At 29.1% G+C, this 18,995-nt stretch overlaps 1 protein-coding gene across 2 annotated transcripts; it reads left to right on the top strand.

Moving 5' to 3' along the window:
* The first annotated feature begins 209 nt into the window (after nt 1–209).
* LOC143255676 (polycomb group RING finger protein 1-like) lies at nt 210–17,042 on the top strand. Of its 2 annotated transcripts, XM_076511720.1 has the most exons (9): nt 230–343; nt 2,071–2,320; nt 2,431–2,533; nt 6,788–6,940; nt 8,082–8,144; nt 9,713–9,812; nt 12,312–12,441; nt 13,076–13,156; nt 14,932–17,042. In XM_076511720.1, exons 2-9 carry the CDS (start codon nt 2,276–2,278, stop codon nt 14,977–14,979), a joined length of 723 nt encoding a protein of 240 aa, XP_076367835.1. In that variant the 5' UTR covers nt 230–343; nt 2,071–2,275; the 3' UTR covers nt 14,980–17,042. The 2 variants fall into 2 exon arrangements, with proteins under 2 accessions (XP_076367836.1, XP_076367835.1); XM_076511721.1 differs by lacking the exon at nt 2,071–2,320 and having other exon boundaries at nt 210–343.
* The last annotated feature ends 1,953 nt before the right edge of the window (nt 17,043–18,995 follow it).

The following is an 18,995-nucleotide window of genomic DNA, read 5'->3' as shown; positions in this document are numbered from 1 at the left end:
GGTTATAAACAGTTTATTTGTCGTTCAATTTACATAAAACTTTATGTAGATGTGTGTTAGTATAATATTTATAATATACTATATTTTCATTATCCTTATCGTGATAATTTTAAAATTAATGATACAAATCGGTTTAACACATCATACATATATGAAATATATATTTTTATTTTATATTTTGCACTTCATAAATGTAGTAATTGTTTATTAAACACTAGAGGGCAAACGCACATTACTCTTACATATGTGTAGGGCTATACGTCTACCGCTATCCTAGTGTTAGATAGTTTTGTAAGGTGTAAATTTTTAAGTTAGTCGTAATGTAACAAACATAATGGAAGAGGTAATATGTTGTTGTTTTTTTCATTTTAGTGTTGTGTTTTTAATTTTATTAACTGTATTTTCACTAAACGTTTATATGAACAAAACTTAAGCCTAAACACATCGCATGCAGGGGTACAGGTTCTATGATATGTTGCACTGTAAGACTGCAACTGTGCAGTTTAGATGTTAAGTTGAATTCTTTGTATTATTACTGTCATTATTGAATGGTAAAACGAAATACATGATTTAAGCAGGTGAATGCTGACACCATCAAATGATCAAGCTCGTTACTTAAATAGCATTGCATAAAATTCCAGTTGTGAAATGACAAGATTGAAATATGAAGCACATGATTTAAGCAGGTGAATGCTAACACCATCAAATGATCAAGCTCGTTACTTAAATAGCATTGCATAAAATTCTAGTTGTGAAATGACGAGATTGAAATATGAAGCTAAACGTAAACTTCAATGGCAGTACTGTAGTATTACTAATAATATACCCATAATGATTAGTATTACTAAATACGAACGTTGATATTTGCTGCATAGTTAGCCCTTTGATGTTAATTGTTTTCAAACCAAACTTGATTGGCATACTAATATTAATAAATAGTGTCAGTCATTTTCGCTATTTTTTTATAACGTTTCTTAAGCCTTCTGCTGTTTTGCACACTTAAAGTTGAGGATTTTAGTATGACTATGTCGATTACAGAAACATTTTAAATATTGTGAAGTAAATATTTTAAAGTTGTTGTACAATTGAGTGAATGTAACAAGAGTAAAGGGATCTCTTGGGTATTTCCAAACCTTTCTTTTTCATTATTTATCTTGTAACTAATTTGGTTAATGTATTACAATAATACTTCCAAATTCTTGATTCTATTACTAGTAAATAATAATGATAAAGTAATAAGAGTTGATTCTTCTGTTAAATGTTTTTTTTTTCTTTTACACAAAAGGACATTAAAAGTCTTAGAAGTTTTTTATATCTGAATGTGGTAAATTTTAGATTATACTTGTGGGAACTTTAGGTTTTGGACACTGAAGTTTCTAGAATACTAATTGCACACCATGTGACCATGTGTATGTTAGTTGTTTTTTACTTGTATTATAGCATATTTTATGCCCATTTTAAGAGATTGTAAAATATCTGATATTTATGATCTGGCAACAAATCTTAAGAGCCAAGGTGGCAGTTTAACCCAATGAGGAATGAGGCTGTTCCAAGAATATTTGCCCCAGTTTTCAGTTTTGTATGAGTTTCAATTTTAGTCACAAATAAATACACACATTAGCATTTTTGAATTTAATGTTTTCATTACCTTCAAATCATGCAGTCTTTTTCATACAATATAGAATTATGTAAAGCCAACAGAAAATTAGTGACAACCAACTCAGCCATGTCTTGGCAACTGATAGCCTACTTGTAAGTTGGAAATGTAAGTTATTGCAAACTTAAGCCAAGTTGAACACCCTTTACAGTTTTTTTTCATATTTATAGTGATGTTTAAATATATCACACTTATTCATTAAATATTTTCATATACCAGGTTACTTTTGTTTTTTAAATAACATGGTATTCTTGTGCTCTGCTATAGACATGTTAAAGAGTAATAATATAATTGGTAGTACTTCATTCTTATACATTGCTACTGACCTTTTCTAGATAAAACTAATTTCTAAAATGAAGTATAATAAGGTTTTACAAAAGCTTTACTGCTTTTACTTGTAAAAATATTTTAAGTTTCAGCTAAAACTACTGAAGCCTAGGTTACAGTAATATGCTTGAAGATTTTGGGTGAGCAAGGCCCATTGGTGAGCATGCCTGTGTATTCATGGCTTAACCTAGAAGGTGACTTTGGATGGTGTTGACAAGCTGTTCTCTTCTCTCTAGTCTATCACTGCAAAGTTAGAGACAGCTGGTACAAATAGTCCTGAATAAGCTTTGCATGAAATTCAACAGCTTGAAGGTTTATAAAAGATGCATGATAAAGGTAATAAATAAGAATAAAAAAAAATGTTCTCAAAGACTTCATAATTTAAACTATAAATACATCAGATGGAATATCTGAGAAGCTAACTTTTGTTATTTTTTTTTATATAGAAATTAAAGATCCGAATTAGAGACCTGAACCCACACATAGTTTGCATATTATGTGCTGGATACTTCATTGATGCTACAACAATCACAGAATGTTTGCACACCTGTAAGTTGAGTTTTATTAGCATTTCTGTGTTTTCAGCAATTAATGCACTAATATATTTATTACCTTAATTGTTTTTTATGTGGCATATGAATTTGTTATAAACTCTGAATTTTAGTCATTGCCATCAACTGTGTGTGGCAGGATTTAGTTATCTTAAATTGTATTATGGGTTCTGGAAAATGTTAGAACTTTTCTTTAGTAAAGTCTGTATGAAACCTGTGTAGGGTTCTATACCATTTTTTGATGATTTGGATATTTTCTGAGAACAGTATAATTGCACTACTTTTTCAAAACTTAACCAAGCTTAGCACTTGAAGTTAGCAATCATTGGTTAGTTATAACTCTGTTCACAAATAATTAAAAATAATAATACTTCACAAATATGTTTTTAAAATATTTTAATTAAATTGTACATCACAGCAAAATGCTAAAATTATATAGTAAGGTTTTGTCAAATTATGATCAAAATGTAACTAAATATGTTATCTACAAATCAGGAAAATGGTCTACTGTGAGTGGAGCCTTCAAAATATCATAAACTGGTGATTTAAGATTTTGTGTAATAATTGATACTGATGTATAAAATGTTATCTGTAGGGCTCACTAAGCAAATATATATTTCAAAGTTTATTTTTTTTTTAGTGTTTGAAATATTCAGAGTAATTATATTTTAGCTGTCAATGAAATGTTTGTAAGTGTCAGATATTAGATTCTTTTTTATGTTTGCCAGTTGTCAATTAAATGCTTTTATTTTCTAGCATAAAAGTATATTATGTTGTTGAGCTTAGAAGTCTTTTACATTAGGTGTCTGGTACTTATAAGTGATTAATTCTAAGATAAATGAACAGCACTACTCTCTCCACTTGCTTTCAAAAGAATGTATATAAACAAACACATTTATATTCAAACTAGTTAAATGTATATATAACAATTTTTTTACACTACAGAGATTATTGGCATGTAAACATTAAATATACAGTGTTACCCCTCTAAGTGGCCACCCCTTGAAAGTGGTCATTCAATTGCAGTCCCTTTTTTGTTTACATAATCCCTAATTATGTACAGTGCAACTCCTTTAATCAGACCAGTTTGTCTCAGTCCCAAAAGTGGCTGCTTTAGAGGGGTTCCACTGTAGTTCTCTTCATGTCAAGTCCACTTAGGCCTGTTCACTTTCTTTAACATTTCAGTTCACAAGCCAAACTACCTCTCTATTTCTTTAGCATTAGTATTCTGTGTATAATTCACTTATGATAGTAGCATGAGTTACCACAGTCATTTACTGCATTTCCCCTAATTATTTGGTCTTATTTCTTCAAAACATCTTGTGTTCCTTTTATTAAAGTTCACTCAGGCTGATTTAGTTACCTTAGAACCACACTTTGATGGAACAAATTCTTCTCTTTCAGCTGTAAGTCTTACATTAACATTAAATGTTAGGTTTGTCATTTCAGCAGTTAACATTACCCCAAACGTTTCCTTAGCAGTGACTTTACTCTTCTACTATTGTGTTTCTGTTGCTTCCTGTTCATATCCTCCTATTTATATGTTTATTACTAAATCATTTGCTCACTATGTTCTATAGAGCATTTGGAATGGAAGGAAAAAATCTGCATTCCACTATCCAACTTCTATATACCTTCACCCTGTGAGTGGGTAAATTTTATTTGGTTCTAAGTGTTACTAGAATTCCATATAAATAAAAATGAAGATGTGTGACTATCTATACATACAACAAACATGGTAGATACAAAGTAAGATCAACCCTTAAACAGCAGGAATGTTGTAGGTAGCAGTGTGAATTGATGATGACTGCCATTTAAAGGTTAATTTTATGCATTATCTAATGTGTTTTAAACAACGGAAAGATGTGGTTTGACCAAGTTGAGTCATTTGTAAACTTATATCTTCAAATTGCAAATGGATGTATTTGTTTTGAAAGCTTTTTGCTGCTTACAACACTAAATGTACCAGCATTTAAGCATGGTAGAGACTTTGTGATTGTATGGGCAGCTTTTTGTCAGAATAGTTAAGGGCCTGTAATGTGTTTTAGTTAAAGGTAAGAGGATATAAATGATTACCGAAACCTTATCCTAAACTATTTTTATCCTGTGCTAGTCTGTTTTATATATTAAAAAAACACCAGTTAATACTTTTAAAATTTAAGACTTCAAGGAACAGATTGTGAGCACCAGAGTCACAAGATTTAAATGTTATTGAACCTCTGGTTAATTCTTGGAACCAGTCCTCAAAGCAGATTTCCAATACCAACATCACTTTAAAAGTCAGAAGAAATGTTGAACGAATGGTCAAAATATATGTCTGAATAACTCCATATTAACCCTTTCTAGGACTATGAGCATCTTTGAGGTGATTTTTCACACTTGAATACCAAACTCTAGATTTCAGCAAACATAATAATCCTAAATATGTTTCAACAGTTTTTTACTAAAATATTTAAAATTGATATTTTATAATTTGTAATATTAATTCACAAATAAATGTAAGTAATGTTCTAACTTGCATTTCTGTATATCTAAGAGGAGTCTTGCCTGTAAACAACAAATGTATTGACAATTATGTTTTAAAACGTTTCTGCAAAGACAAAAACATAGATTTATATTTCCTAAACATCTATTATCTCTTGGGAATATATGACAATATTTTGTTTCTCACATGATTTTCAATTTCTTTTTTGAATTCTATTAGTACAGCCTCTTGGTTCCCACCCTTTTGACTTCTAAACTACTGAACAGCTACAAATGAAACTCAGCCTTCAAAATATCAGACAATGAATTTGAATAAAATCATTTGAGAAATAATTTTGGTTTTATTAAGACTTAAAATGTAGTAGGAAATTCAGAAGTTTTAGGAACAAATTACAGTTCTGAGAATTTAGTTTTTCTGTTTATTATTTTCATTCTTGCAATTTTTTTATTTTATTTTGAGTTATGTTTGTTCAAAAAAACTAAGTTTTCTTCTGGGGTAAGACATCAAGTAAGGCTTGTTAGATAGAGAGAAAACTAGGCAGTTGAAACATTTCTGGTGACTTAAGTCCTTATTTATTGATATTAAATTTATCATATTCACACAATACAAACATAAAAGGATTTATAGTTTATGTACAAAAAATATTTGTTAAATACAAACTGAATTTGATAAAGAATATTGTTACTTAACCTGATGCTCCCCAGTTACAGTCTGCAGACTTACAACACTAGAATCCAGGTTTCAATACCTGTGGTGGGTAGAGCACAGATAGCCCACTGTGTAGCTTTCTGATTAATTCCAAACAAACAGTTTGTAGTTGGAATTGGTTACTAGTATAATTGTTATTGAAATAACAAAATAAATTTGAATATCAATGAAGTTGAAACTGATTGGATAAAATTTGTGATAAACATTGAAAAAATTTGAATTGCAGAGTGAAAGGAAGTTTTCAATATCTTTTCAAAATAATATTTCTCAACAAAAAAATTATAGAAAATCAGATTGTGTGTTTTTTTAAAATCTGAACTAGGAACTATTTAGTAACCTTGTTCTAAATATTATACAATTTTTTAAAGTTTTTGTTGTGAGAATGAAAATATTAAATATGTGACCCCCATTCCAGAAAAGTTAATAAGTAAAATGTAGAAATTAACAGGTATTTTTATTCTTTTGTTTTAAATTTTGAGCTAAAAGTTTGTTTCAAAAGTAAGCAAATATTGCAACATGATTTTTTTTTCTTGTGGCTTTTATTATTTATGAGTAATGTTTAAAGTCACTGTTACTATGGTAATTCATTCAGGTGGATATGTTCAGTTTTCATACCCAAAATGACTTGCTTCAGCTGAAGATGTACTTGACTGGTCATTCCTTTGATCGGGAAATTTATTAAATATTAGACATTGATTAAGGTTTGAGGCTTTTTTTATGTGATATGGCCATATTCAATTTCCCTTATGCTGATAGCTGAAGAAGTTGTACTTTTGTGTTATTTTTTAAATAAAATTATCTTTTATTTGCTTTTTCTTGAATTTGCATTTTAACTTTAATGAGTATTTTGTCTGTTTTTAGAGTTCTTGTTAATTATTAACTAGTGACTTGTGAAGAATTGTTTTAAATTTAGGTTGCCAATCAATGAAGGTTTTTCCTTAATAATTGTAAAAAAATTTGCTTTGAGAATATATGTTTGTTTGTTTTTTGTGGGGAATAGTAAGCATGAATTAAAATGTTTTAAAGTGCTACAATCTATGAACTGAACTTTTTTTTCAGTTTGCAAGAGCTGCATCGTGAAATTTCTACAAACCAGCAAACACTGTCCCATGTGCAATATTAAGGTTCATGAAACTCAACCTCTCCTGAATCTTAAATCAGACAGGACTTTACAAGACATTGTATATAAGATTGTACCTTCTCTGTGGGAAAGTAAGTATTATAAATTCTCTACATATTCCTTAAAGGTGAGTGGTTGAACTAAGAACTGATTTGTGGAAGGTTCTATGATATGTGCAATATTATCATCAAAATCTGATACAGTTACTGAAGCAAAATTATGTCAAGTGAAGATCTTTAAACAATATGATCAACTATGTTTATTGATTATTTTTTTTGCTAGTTTTGTATTTCATCCATAAAACTTTTTAAATGTTTATACAATTGTTGAAAAAAGAACTACTAATCTGTTAGAATATGTGATGTAAAATGACCCACAGTGTATGGGAATTTATTATACATAATAAAAAAAAGGAGACTTGTTATGATATAGTTTTAAATATGAAACATGTTCATATTGGAAAATAATTTCCATATGATACTATATAGTTAAGTATTAAAGATTATAAAGTTTGTGAGGGAAGAGTATCATTACTTGATTTAGTAGTTCATAGTGTGATTGATTTCACTGAAATTATTAATGATTAAGTGCTGTTGTCTACAGGTGGTCCAAATTTACCTTTCCTATTTTAAAATTTAATAATTAAATGACTAACAAAATACAACCATACAGTTTCCAGCATTTTGTAGTGTAAATTAAACACTTTACTGACATGTCAGCAGATTTCTGTATATTCATTATTAGTGACTATCAGCACATCTAACAGATATTTGACTTTAGTCCATGTTTACTGCACCATTTTCACAGCTATATTAGGGATCTGGGGATATAGCATCCATTATCATAGTCTTTAGCTCCATGATGTTTGCTGTATGTTACATTATATGATGTCCTTAACATACACCTAAATACGTCTAGTGAATTGATGTCTGGTGAACACAGAAGACATGGAATTGGCTTACTCCAACCAATCCACTGGAGTGAGTTGGAATGAACCTTTATTGCAGGGTTTCCATTTTACAGGGTAATCAGTATTTACTAGACTAACAAAAGGAAATTACAATAAAAACCTTTTGGTTAAAGCTACAAGATGTTAGAAATATGACCATGCAGTTTTCATAGGTAGTTATTAAATCTTTAAATAGGTAAGACAATTTTGAGCCACCCTGTATTTGAGATTTTGGTGTAGGTATAGATATTTATTAACTCTGTTAGTATGCTTTCTTATTGTAGATGAACTTAAACAAAGAGAAGACTTTGAAAAAATGAGAGGTTTGACTGAGACAAATACAGAAGGTAGGTAACATTTTAAATAAACCATCATATTAGTTTACCAACAATATGAATTTATTGATTATTCCAAAGTGCTATCCAGTTTTGAATTTACCATATTTTTTTTATAGAAAATTTCAAAATGTATTAGAATTGGATGATTAGTGATACTTGCAAATCAGTTACTTGATGGGCTCATTAATTAGTTGCTTTTGATCAAATATAACAGTACTCCTGACAACATGGCTTCCCCTGTACAGGCAAAGAAAATAATTAGGTGTATTAACATCTCAACTTTGGGAACCACTGCAGTGTTCTAACATAATTTTAGTTTCCATATTTTAATCTTTTTTTTTTAACTGAACTAAATAACATTTCAACCATTTTAAGTCATATTCAGGTTAACAAAGAGAGAATTTGGAACTGACCAGAAGATGACCTAAGAAGGTCGAAACAAACATTCTGTACTTTAATTAAAGTAGTAATACACATACCAGCTGTATTGAGAATACATTTTTACTTCAAATGGGTTTCTTTTCATCACGGATCTAATAGGCATGTTCTGTATATCATAATTTTTTCTCTAAAATATATTTTTGGCACAAATATTTTAATTTTTTTTTCAGATAAGCTGGGCATTTCCTATATTGTGAATAACTTACTGTTGTTAACTATAGACCAACGTTGTTTGTTTTCAAAATATGCAATAACATTCAAGCGATCTTGTGTAAATGAATCTGCTAATTAATATATGAAAACGTGTTTTACTATCACTTTTAAGGGTAATGATGTATTTATCTAAAACATATCACAGTTATAATCAGAAATAAGCAGTTGTTAATTAGACAGTTTATATGGGTGATGTTTGAACAGGATAAACATAAGTAATGAATAAAGGGTGTGAATCACCAAAATATTTTTCAGTCTTCTACCATACTTGCTAAATTTATCTAAGCTTATCTGATTTGATTTAGTTTGAACATAATTAAAAACCTGCATGTTTACAAACATTGCAATTAAAAAAAACATAGTATACCTATTAAAAAGTAAAAGCTGTAATTTTTAAACAAAGAACCAAACATCAAGTTACCTCTAAGCCTGAAGCAATGTAGTCATATATTCCTGTGTCTAGGTAAACTACTTGTATCAGATGATGAGAAACCTTCTCCAAACATTGTAAACTGCACAACAGTATGTCTGCAGATTTATGCTGCTAGAAACTGGGTTTTGATACCGTGGGCAGAACAGAAATAGCTCATTGTGTAGCTTTATGCTTAATTCTAAACACAGACAAACCAAATACTTGTTTGTGATAGTGTTCATTTCTGACATTACATTATTAGTAAATGACAGACACAACTAAAGTGATATTTAACTGATTAGTTCAGATTGACATTTGAGGAAGTCTTAGGAGAGTAATATCTAAGAAAGAATCTTTGTCCTTTCTACCTGCAGTTTAATCCTTGAAGACTTTCTTCTCAAGTGTCAATCTAAACTAGTCATTTGTACCCATATTGATGTTGTTCATCATGAAGACTGCTTAAATACATCTCTATAAAAAATAATGTAAAATCTTGTTTCTGTTATCTAAGGTTGTAAGGAAGAAGAAGATAGTAACAAAGAAGATGGTTTGTCTAACCAGCATCTTTACATACATGATGAGCTGGTACATGTTCAAGTAGAACCACTAAGGTATGAGAACTCAAAACTTTTGTTTGGTTATTGATGATTTTATTTGATGTAATGCATCTGGGGTAATATTAGACTGCTTTAAAGAGTTTCAAAGTGGAAATTATTTTTTGTTAGATGTAAGAATTTAGGCAATATTGAAAAGCTAAGAGATGAAATCTGGAAAATAGATGTTAGTTTAAAGTTTTACTCTTAGTTTTAAAGTAATACCCTATTATTAGAAGATTTCAGAAATATTTTACTTCAATTTGGTACAGAAATTGACAAAGTAAAAATTAAGTCTAGTGTTATGTCATACATACTTGTAACTTTTTTGTTCTGTGTTTCTATGTTTGAAATACAAGTTATTCATAAGTTTCATAACATCATTCAGTAGTGAAGTTTGGAAACAATAAATATTTGAAAAAATGATTTTCAGAACTTATGCTACACGGTGGCAATGTATTATTCACAATCTTCATATCTGTTATGGAATATTTTAAAAATTAACAGTCTTGAAATTTTTACAGATCTTTTGAAAGCACAAAGTTTTTACTGGTATTGGTGTTTTTGACCTACATTGTTATAACATTTCTAGTTTCATCTACTAAGTGCACCAGTGGATCCAAGAATAAAGTAAAAATGAAATGATGATTTATTTAGTAAATGTTTATTAAAATTTAAACAAGTGTTATGTGACCTAGGAGAAGTCATACAAAGAAAGATTTATCTTTAAGAACTAATACAACCGTTTATCTGACTTCATTATATTTGCCAGGAATTAGTGGTTTTTCCTCTATTTTTTACATCATAAAAATGAAGATACAATAAGATGTACTTCTGCAGGGTTCTTGTAAATGTTCTGTTTCAATAGTACATAAAATCCAATTTAAGAGTAATGTATATTTGTATTTTTTCCTTTTGAAATTCATTTTATGTGGTAATGCAGCTTACAGTGTGTATAATTATGATTGATGGTTTGAAGATGTTTTACTGATGTCATGAAAGTAAACATTGCAATGTTAAGCACCACATAAGTTAATCTTGTGTGATGTTTTAATGTTGACTGACTGACAGACAACATACTACTGTATAATGGCATGAGTGGTTAAAACAGAAGAACCCTGCAGACAGCCTTTGTTCCTCTTTTATGACAACTAAATTTATGTTTTAATTGTGTTTTGTTCTATGTGTGAAAGGACAAAATTTATAAATATTTTTGTATCCTAATATTAACCCAGAAGTTATTTGTTAAATTGCTAAGATAAATCAATGACATTTTAGAAGTCTGTGTTGGGTGCTGAGGGGTTAGAAAAACCATTGTTACATTTTGAAGTAATAAACAGTTTTTTGTGATTTAACAATGAAAATAACATGTTTAGATAAATTGTTTTTAAGTTAGGGGAATTTTAAGAGTGCAATGTATAATATAAAAATATCTTTATCATTGTCGTCATTGTGTGTGTGCATGTGTGATTACATGAGAACTGCATGTGATTTTATTCTTTTTAGCAAGTCAACTGCTAAGGAATGTTTAAAGGATAACTTTCATATTACAGTTGATGTATGTAGCAGAGGTTAATGTAAGCATAAGCCAAAAAAATAAATGAAATAAAGGTAAAGCATGTAACAGTAAACAGTAAAATTTTATGTATTACAAATATAAAAACGATAGTCCATTACCATCAGTAAATCAATAATTTAAGTACAATGATATGATTTTAACACTTAATAGAAAATATCATAGTTTTAAACAGAACTTTGGAAATGATTACTTTTAAGAAAATTCACAATGAAAAGACTGCTTTATTTTCATACTTTTTTCAAAACACTGGAACCTAAGCTCGATGATAGTTACTATTATGTATGTGGACTTAAAGGTGTTGAAAATGTATAACCAAATACTTTTGATTATTGTGATCTGCTTAAAGAGGTATAGGTAAAGTGCATCTCACTAGTAAGACTGGATCTGAGATTCCATGATTCTTGCTAAGTTACTGCAAAAAATAGTGATCCACACTGTGGATCCATGGATGTATTATGAAGATGATGGTAAAATCCCACTTTTATTAGAATAGGCAGTGAATTGGTAGTGACTAGTGTCTTCCTTCTAGTCTGATACTTCAGTGTTAGGAACAGCTAGGATAGATAGCTCTTTAGTTACTTTGCACTAAATTTTACAGACAGCAACAAATTTAAAAGGTCAACTGCATTACCCATGGATTGAAGTAAGGTTATATTGTAACAGTCTTAAACTTTAATACTATATAATGTATATATTTTCTTGATTAAACATTAAAAATAGTTGCAAAATCAGTAATATAAATTCAAAGTATTTGTAAAAAATGGACTTAATTTCATTCAGGTGATAACAATTGAAAATAAATGCTGTTTGTAAAAATTGATGGCCTGTTAATGTATATTTATTTTTTCAGGAAAGTTAAACCTATTATCTTTGAATATTTATGAGTTGAAGTTCTTCAACCCAAATAAATGACTGGGAATTAACTTTTACTTTCCTAGAAATGGCCCTAGTACAAGAGACCCTTTTATTAGAGATGGAAGACAATATGTTCGTTGTTCTGTACGGGCCCAGATCTACCACTTAAAGAAGTTGATTCGAAAGTTATGGCCAGAAACAATGAATAAAGAGGTATTAAAATAAGAGATACAAGCATTCAATCATATAAAAGGTTTTCTTTGTAGAAGCTGTTGCCATTAATTATTTTAAAACTAAAACTTTTTGAATGCTTGTGCACAGTTAAAATTAAGATATGGAAAATGTATCTTTTATCATTTACTATAAATAAATACAAGGTTTTATTTTACGTAAATGTAAGTTAATGATAAATAACTTTTAAATAACTTGTTGCACATACAAATGTTTATTAAACTATGATAACTGTAAAACATAGGAAATTTCTAAATAAGCTCATCACTAAAAGTTGTTTTTGTATAGAATACTTATAGCTAGTTTCATAATGATTAAGTAGTTGAATTTTCCAAGATTTAAAATTTTTCGTTTGGTTTCTATTTGTATGCACTCTGTGCAAAAAAAGGGTAAATATGATAGATTTGAAAAATAAAAAATGGGATAGTGTCAATTCAATTGACACTAAGTACATACAATCAGAAATTTGAAAAGTATCACAATTAACTCTTTTGCTTGGATGTACATTTCTCAGTTGTTGTGAAAGGGTTAACTGTAATAGTTAACATTGTTCAAAACATTTGTCACTAATTTTGTTATTATAGTATCTCTTTTTCTATTTTTTTTTTATATATAGGTTGAAATTGTGTGTAGTGGGAAAGTAATGTCCGACCATTATTGTTTAAAGCGTGTTTGGTTATCATCATGGAAAGATAAGGTAATATAATTTAGAGATCTTTTGTTTGAAACTAGGTTCTTATGAAAATATTTTATAATTCAAAATATGGTACACTATTATATACCATGAGATTAGAAAAAAATCCCAAACTTTTTTGAAGTGCTGTTACAAATAACATTTAAATGTTTTCCTTATTGATGTTCATTTTGAATTGAAAAACATGAGGTGAACCTTTTGATAAATGATTTGAAATATAGAAAAAAATCTTTTGCTCAAAAGACAATTTTTCCTGTGATTGATTGATGAGTACTTTTTTGGTTTTATACGTAAATCTGTATACCAAGGTTTAAAATTGAAGTAAGGATAATAATTTTGTTTCTACAATTTTTAACTATATTGCATAATAGGTTATTTTGTAACTTTTATTTAGTGCAATTCATAAAGGAGTATGTCAGCTTTAATTCTTCTGCATAGCTCTGAGATATCTCACCTATACACAGTGCATTTATAAGTTTCTTTGAATTTTGCTTTTCATTCCAAAGTATTGCCCCCAGAGAATATTGTCTGTGCCTTGTTTGTTAAGTGATTTATTTCGTTGTTGGTGTGTTTACTATAAACCCTGCTTTTCATCATCTTTATGAAGTTACAACATAATACATGTGATGTTAAAACATTACTAATGAAACACAGCTTTGAAAATAAATAAAAGCAACATTGTAATGTAATTGCATAAAGCAGATTATAAACTGTCAGTGTAAAGTAAATAAAGTGACTTGAACAGCAATCTATGGTTGGATGGAAAAATATGTAGTCCAAGCACATACAAGAATAAAGAAAGGAATGTAATGGTAAGATTAGAAAACTTAGAAACAACAAAATGTTATTTGTTTTAGTTTTTTATATTCTCAATCCTGAAGATGTTTTAAAAGCAACATATTTTCTATGACAAGAAATCAAGTATTTAATTCATTTCTAAAGTACATATTGGTGTATAAAATACATTTTAATAATAGTAAAATTACTTTATAACACCAACTTTATTTTTCTTTAATTGAACACTAGATATTTTGCAGGACAGTTTCTTCAGGAACATTCCACTAAATCACAAACTGTAACTGACAGCACAAAGCTGCATGATGTACTTTAGTGGAATACCTTTAAGAAAACTGTGAATTGAAACTTTGAGTATTTGAATGTTAAAGAAAAATAACATTTGGTGTTATAAGGTTGTTATTTCCATTATTACAACCAAGTAGACTTAAGTTTAGTAAGTATGGTGGGCACTAGCAAAATATTTTAGTGACTTAATTTATATTTATTAAGTCATACTGACACAAATGAAAACCTTATCATATAATCATAATACATTTATTAAATATAAATTGATCTTAACTAATAACGTTGCAGACAAACATCACAATATTTATCTTGACAATCATTTTTAAGTCATGTCCAAGGTCATTGATTTTTTTTTGCCTTTTCTACAATTTATAATTAGTATAATTATCAAAATTAAATATCAAAAGAAATACTTCAGTAAACTAAAATTGAGACACATATTAAATCAAGTCATGAATTTTTAAAAGTTAAAACTACATAATGAAAAATAGAAATCAAGAGACATCTGTGACACCCTTTTTATCCAGAAAGTGTTAAAAAGTGTTACTAAAATATGTAATCACTGGCATTCAACCAAAAGAAATGTATGTTTAATTGAAATACTGTTTTCTTTTATTTGTCTTAGAAATTACTTGGACTTGTTAAAAGTGATGTATTGCAAGTTATTCTCATCTCTATGGTGTTTCTTTTTACAGAACCCTCCGTTAGTGCTACAGTTTTACATGAAAAAAAAGCCTCTGTGATGAGTTGGTGCCTTCTAGTTATGTTTATCAAGTGACATATACTGAATGAGAGTCCTGCCTTATTTCAGAGTATTTATGATGAATTAGAAAACCATCCAATGATCATATTACGTACATATATATGCATGATCTTGTATATATGAAGTATTTATTAGTCATTTTTGTAAATATACTGTACAATGACAGAACATGTTAACCATGACAAATAGTATTAACTTTAAAACAGCATTCTTAGAACTTTGTTGATTTTTTTGAACTGTTAGATAATATTCCATCTCTGAAAAAAACCAAAATACAGGATATAAACCACACAAGATTTTAATGTTAGGTTTCATTCTGATTTTAGGAAAATTAAGATAGTCTTCAAGCAGCTTGAAGTATAGATTTATGATCTTCAAACGATTTTTGTACATAGCAGTTTTATCTCTGCCAAACTAAGAATTTCTATGAAGCTGTAGGTTTTAGTTTATATCATTGGCTCTGTTAGCTATTTGTTCATATTTTTGTACAATGCACTTTTCCAGTGTTTCAGACACTATCCTGATTCACCAACACTTTTGAGGTTAATATTTTCATTCTGGAAACTTGTCTTTTTCCATGGTTTCAGAAAATGTATGTAACTTGTAATATATATAATCAAATTAACAAAGCATTTAAGTTTTTTGTCTTTCTGTTTTACACTTATTTTTGTGAAGAAACTTATTCGAATGCTACGTTTGTTTGCTGTGTAAATATTGAAAACAACACTGATTTATTTTTTCATTCACCTCTAATGATTTTTGAACAGAGTTTTAAATTCTAAAGTAGTTTTTAATACTATTTTTGCTTTTTAAGTGGTAAACTTCTGATCATTAAGATGTTTTAATAGTCTGACAACAGGTTATAGTACACTGTGCAGAAACTTTTATCATATTGTTTGAACTTCTTTGCTATGACAATGAATGTTATGATGAAATGAAAAACATGGGTAAAATAAATTCATAATTTTTTCTACCTGCAGTTGTTTTTCAGTGTGTACTACTATGTTAAATTGTTATTTACATTTTGATATTTAGCAAACTGTTTATCAATATTTTTAGTTGATTGTATTAATGGTAGATATGACATTTTTTATTTTTTTAGAAATGCATCTAATTTTTCTTGAGTGCAATGTAAGAACACATTCTGTAGAAGTTTATCAAAATTTGTCAGATCTTTATTAATTTGTGTGGGTGTCAAACATCGTTTTACCTTATCCACCAGTGGCACAGCAGAAGGTCTGGAGACTTGCAGTGCTAGAAATGGGGCTTTGATACATGTTCTGGGTAGAGCACAGATAGCCCATTGTGTAGCTTTGTGGTTAACTTCAAGCAAACAAACCTTTTACCTTTTTAGATATATTAATAGCATATTTACAAATTGATTAGAATTCTTCTTTTGTTATTACTACATGTGTTTTCTTGTTCCAAAATTTCAAGTTTAATGTCTGTTATTTTCTTTAATCCAAGATTAATATTTGTTATTCTTCAAAGATGTGTTCTTATAGAAAGGTTGCATTTTTATGATATTCTGTTTAAGTTTTTTGTTGTATTTTATACATATTTTGAAACAGGGTTACACTTGTTATACCATTTATTCAACCAGGTAGTTTCACTCAAATTGAAGCCAATATAAAATTATTATAACTTCTATATGCTTTATATTTGTACAGAATGTTTCAAAAATATTGAACCACAAAAATTGCATATAACAAACAAAAGTCCTAAACTGATGGTCTTGTACTGTTTTTTATTTTTCTTAACAAAAAAGAAAAAAAAAAGATGCAAAATGAAGTTCATGATAGAATAAAAATTGGTCAAAAAATGTGATATTTCCAGTAAGGTGTACATAGTTTTGAAACACACTGTACTTGCTTAGAATGTTTTTATTGTGATACCTGTTACATAGGAGTAGTAATGTGTTTTAGAATCATTTTAATGGGATGTCTATACAATGTACATGTCAAGTTGGTTATTGAAAGTTTAATTAAAATGATGTTTTATTGATGGTAGTGTTGTCAAAAATAAATTAATTTTTTGCTTATACTTAGCGTTTGTGTGTGTATATTATGGAAATGGTGAATAAAATGGGTTAACATTGTAAATATTATAGGATCATGCCCCTTCTATAGAAATGAACTGCATCAGAGTGCAGTAATGCATTAATAGTATACATTTTGATTAGTTGTCATCCACTCAGTGAGAAAGAGCCAACAGCATAATGCCTTTAAAAAGTAAGGCTAGGTTCAAATGTATGTTGGCTACCCAGTAATTTGAAGATAGTTTTAAATGTTTGGAGGTTTATCAGGTGGCATTCAAGCAACATTATAGATTTGTTTTATTCCATTAACAAAAAGTTTGGCAAAGTTTCAGTTTTAATCACATTAAATGTTACTCATGTAGGAAATTTTATCTTTTGGTTTGTAAAGAGATGTATTAAAAGAATAAACAAAATCTTCTGTGCATTTGAGAAGAATTATGGTGAAGCATAGGTATGAAACATCTTGATGATTGCATTGCTTAAAGTGTTCCGAATGCTCGGTGAGCAACATGTAACAGAATGTTGTATTAATGAACAATGCTGTTAAAATAACTTTCATTGATATGAGCATGCTTATAACTTAGGTCTGTTGTTTTTCCAGTCAAACTCTGTGTTATTCTGTGCTTTTTGCTTTTTCTTATCATAATGTTTATTAGGCATGTTTAATCAGTTGTTTGGTTAAAGAGAACATGGCTGCTAATCTGCTTGGAATGGGGGCTGTTTGTATCTGTTGCATATCTTTTAATTGGCTGCTGTAATATGATGCTTTTGCAATGCATGCGTACTGTACCAGATTTGAATGTAACATCAGTATAGATAAGCAACATGTATATATTTTTTAAATATAAGAACATTATTATTGTTTTATGTATAACATGTTTAAACTACATGTGAAAGTTTTTTTTCAACCTGAAAAGTAAAAAGGTTTCCAACTAAGCAACCAACTTTTATGGTGACAGTAAGTTATGGAAATTAATACTATCTAAGGATTTAGCCTTCAATAAGTAATGTGTTCTTAACCATTGAAGGTCAAAAATCTACCTTTTGTTAAAGCCCTAATAAAAAGTACAGGCTTTTTTGCTGTCCTCAGCAGTTGTGTGGTTCCTGGGCTGAACATGTAACACAGAAGTCCAAGGTTTGTCTTGTGAAGTCTACTTCACACAACTGATTGAGATAAAATTTCATGTTTTAGTAGGAATAGAATAGACACTGAAGAAAGAAACTAGTGCTGTTGATAATAGAAGTAGTTAAGGTGGAAAGCTCAAACTCTGTGTGAAAGTGATGTTAAATAACTTGAAGTGTGTTCTTTGTGTGATGCATGACAATCCAGTAGAGATAATAGCCAATGATTTAATTGCAAATACTTCTATGAATGCTACCTCCAGACCATTAAGATACACATTGGCATGAAGTAGCTTTAACAGGTATATATGGTGTTTAAAAACCACTTCTTATGAAAAAGAACCAAACAATGGGATGAGTGAAAGATGCTTTTGTAAAGATGAACTCAAAGTCAAAATATTTTGTTCACTAGCAGAGGAGAGAATGGTATCCACTGTACAAGAGTTAGTGAAACATTTTGTGGGATTATTACAAGTGTAGATGCATTTTTGAAAGTCTTTCAAAAATTAAACTATTTGACTGCTGACAGTAAGTCATTAAGACAGGGATTTATCTTTAAGCAACAGTGAAACGTCACCTGGAAGAAACACTCATTTATGTGTCTTGTATGTATAATACATGTGCATTTCCATAACTATTTCCAATACTATATTTATATTAACAAATTGTCTCCCAATGGTACAACAGTATGTTTGCAGGCTCACACTGCTAAAACTTTGTTTTGATACCCATAGTGGGCAGAGCACAAATAGCCCATTCTGTAGCTTTGTGCTTAATTCTAAACAAACAAACAAACACACATTAATAAATTAATGGTGTAGTAAGTCAATTTGTAC

This window comes from Tachypleus tridentatus, chromosome 7, assembly GCF_004210375.1.
Source record: "Tachypleus tridentatus isolate NWPU-2018 chromosome 7, ASM421037v1, whole genome shotgun sequence".
NCBI lineage: Eukaryota > Metazoa > Arthropoda > Merostomata > Xiphosura > Limulidae > Tachypleus > Tachypleus tridentatus.
Note: the sequence above shows the minus strand (reverse complement) of the source record. Positions and strands in the feature narration are given on the sequence as shown.

Excerpts from the sequence above, each read along its gene's own strand:
- LOC143255676 (XM_076511720.1), top strand. The coding sequence starts at position 2,276 with ATGAAATTCAACAGCTTGAAGGTTTATAAAAGATGCATGATAAAG. Across the intron at positions 12,442-13,075 it reads CAGAAACAATGAATAAAGAG|GTTGAAATTGTGTGTAGTGG; the intron begins GTATTAAAATAA and ends TTTTATATATAG. Across the intron at positions 13,157-14,931 it reads TATCATCATGGAAAGATAAG|AACCCTCCGTTAGTGCTACA; the intron begins GTAATATAATTT and ends TTCTTTTTACAG.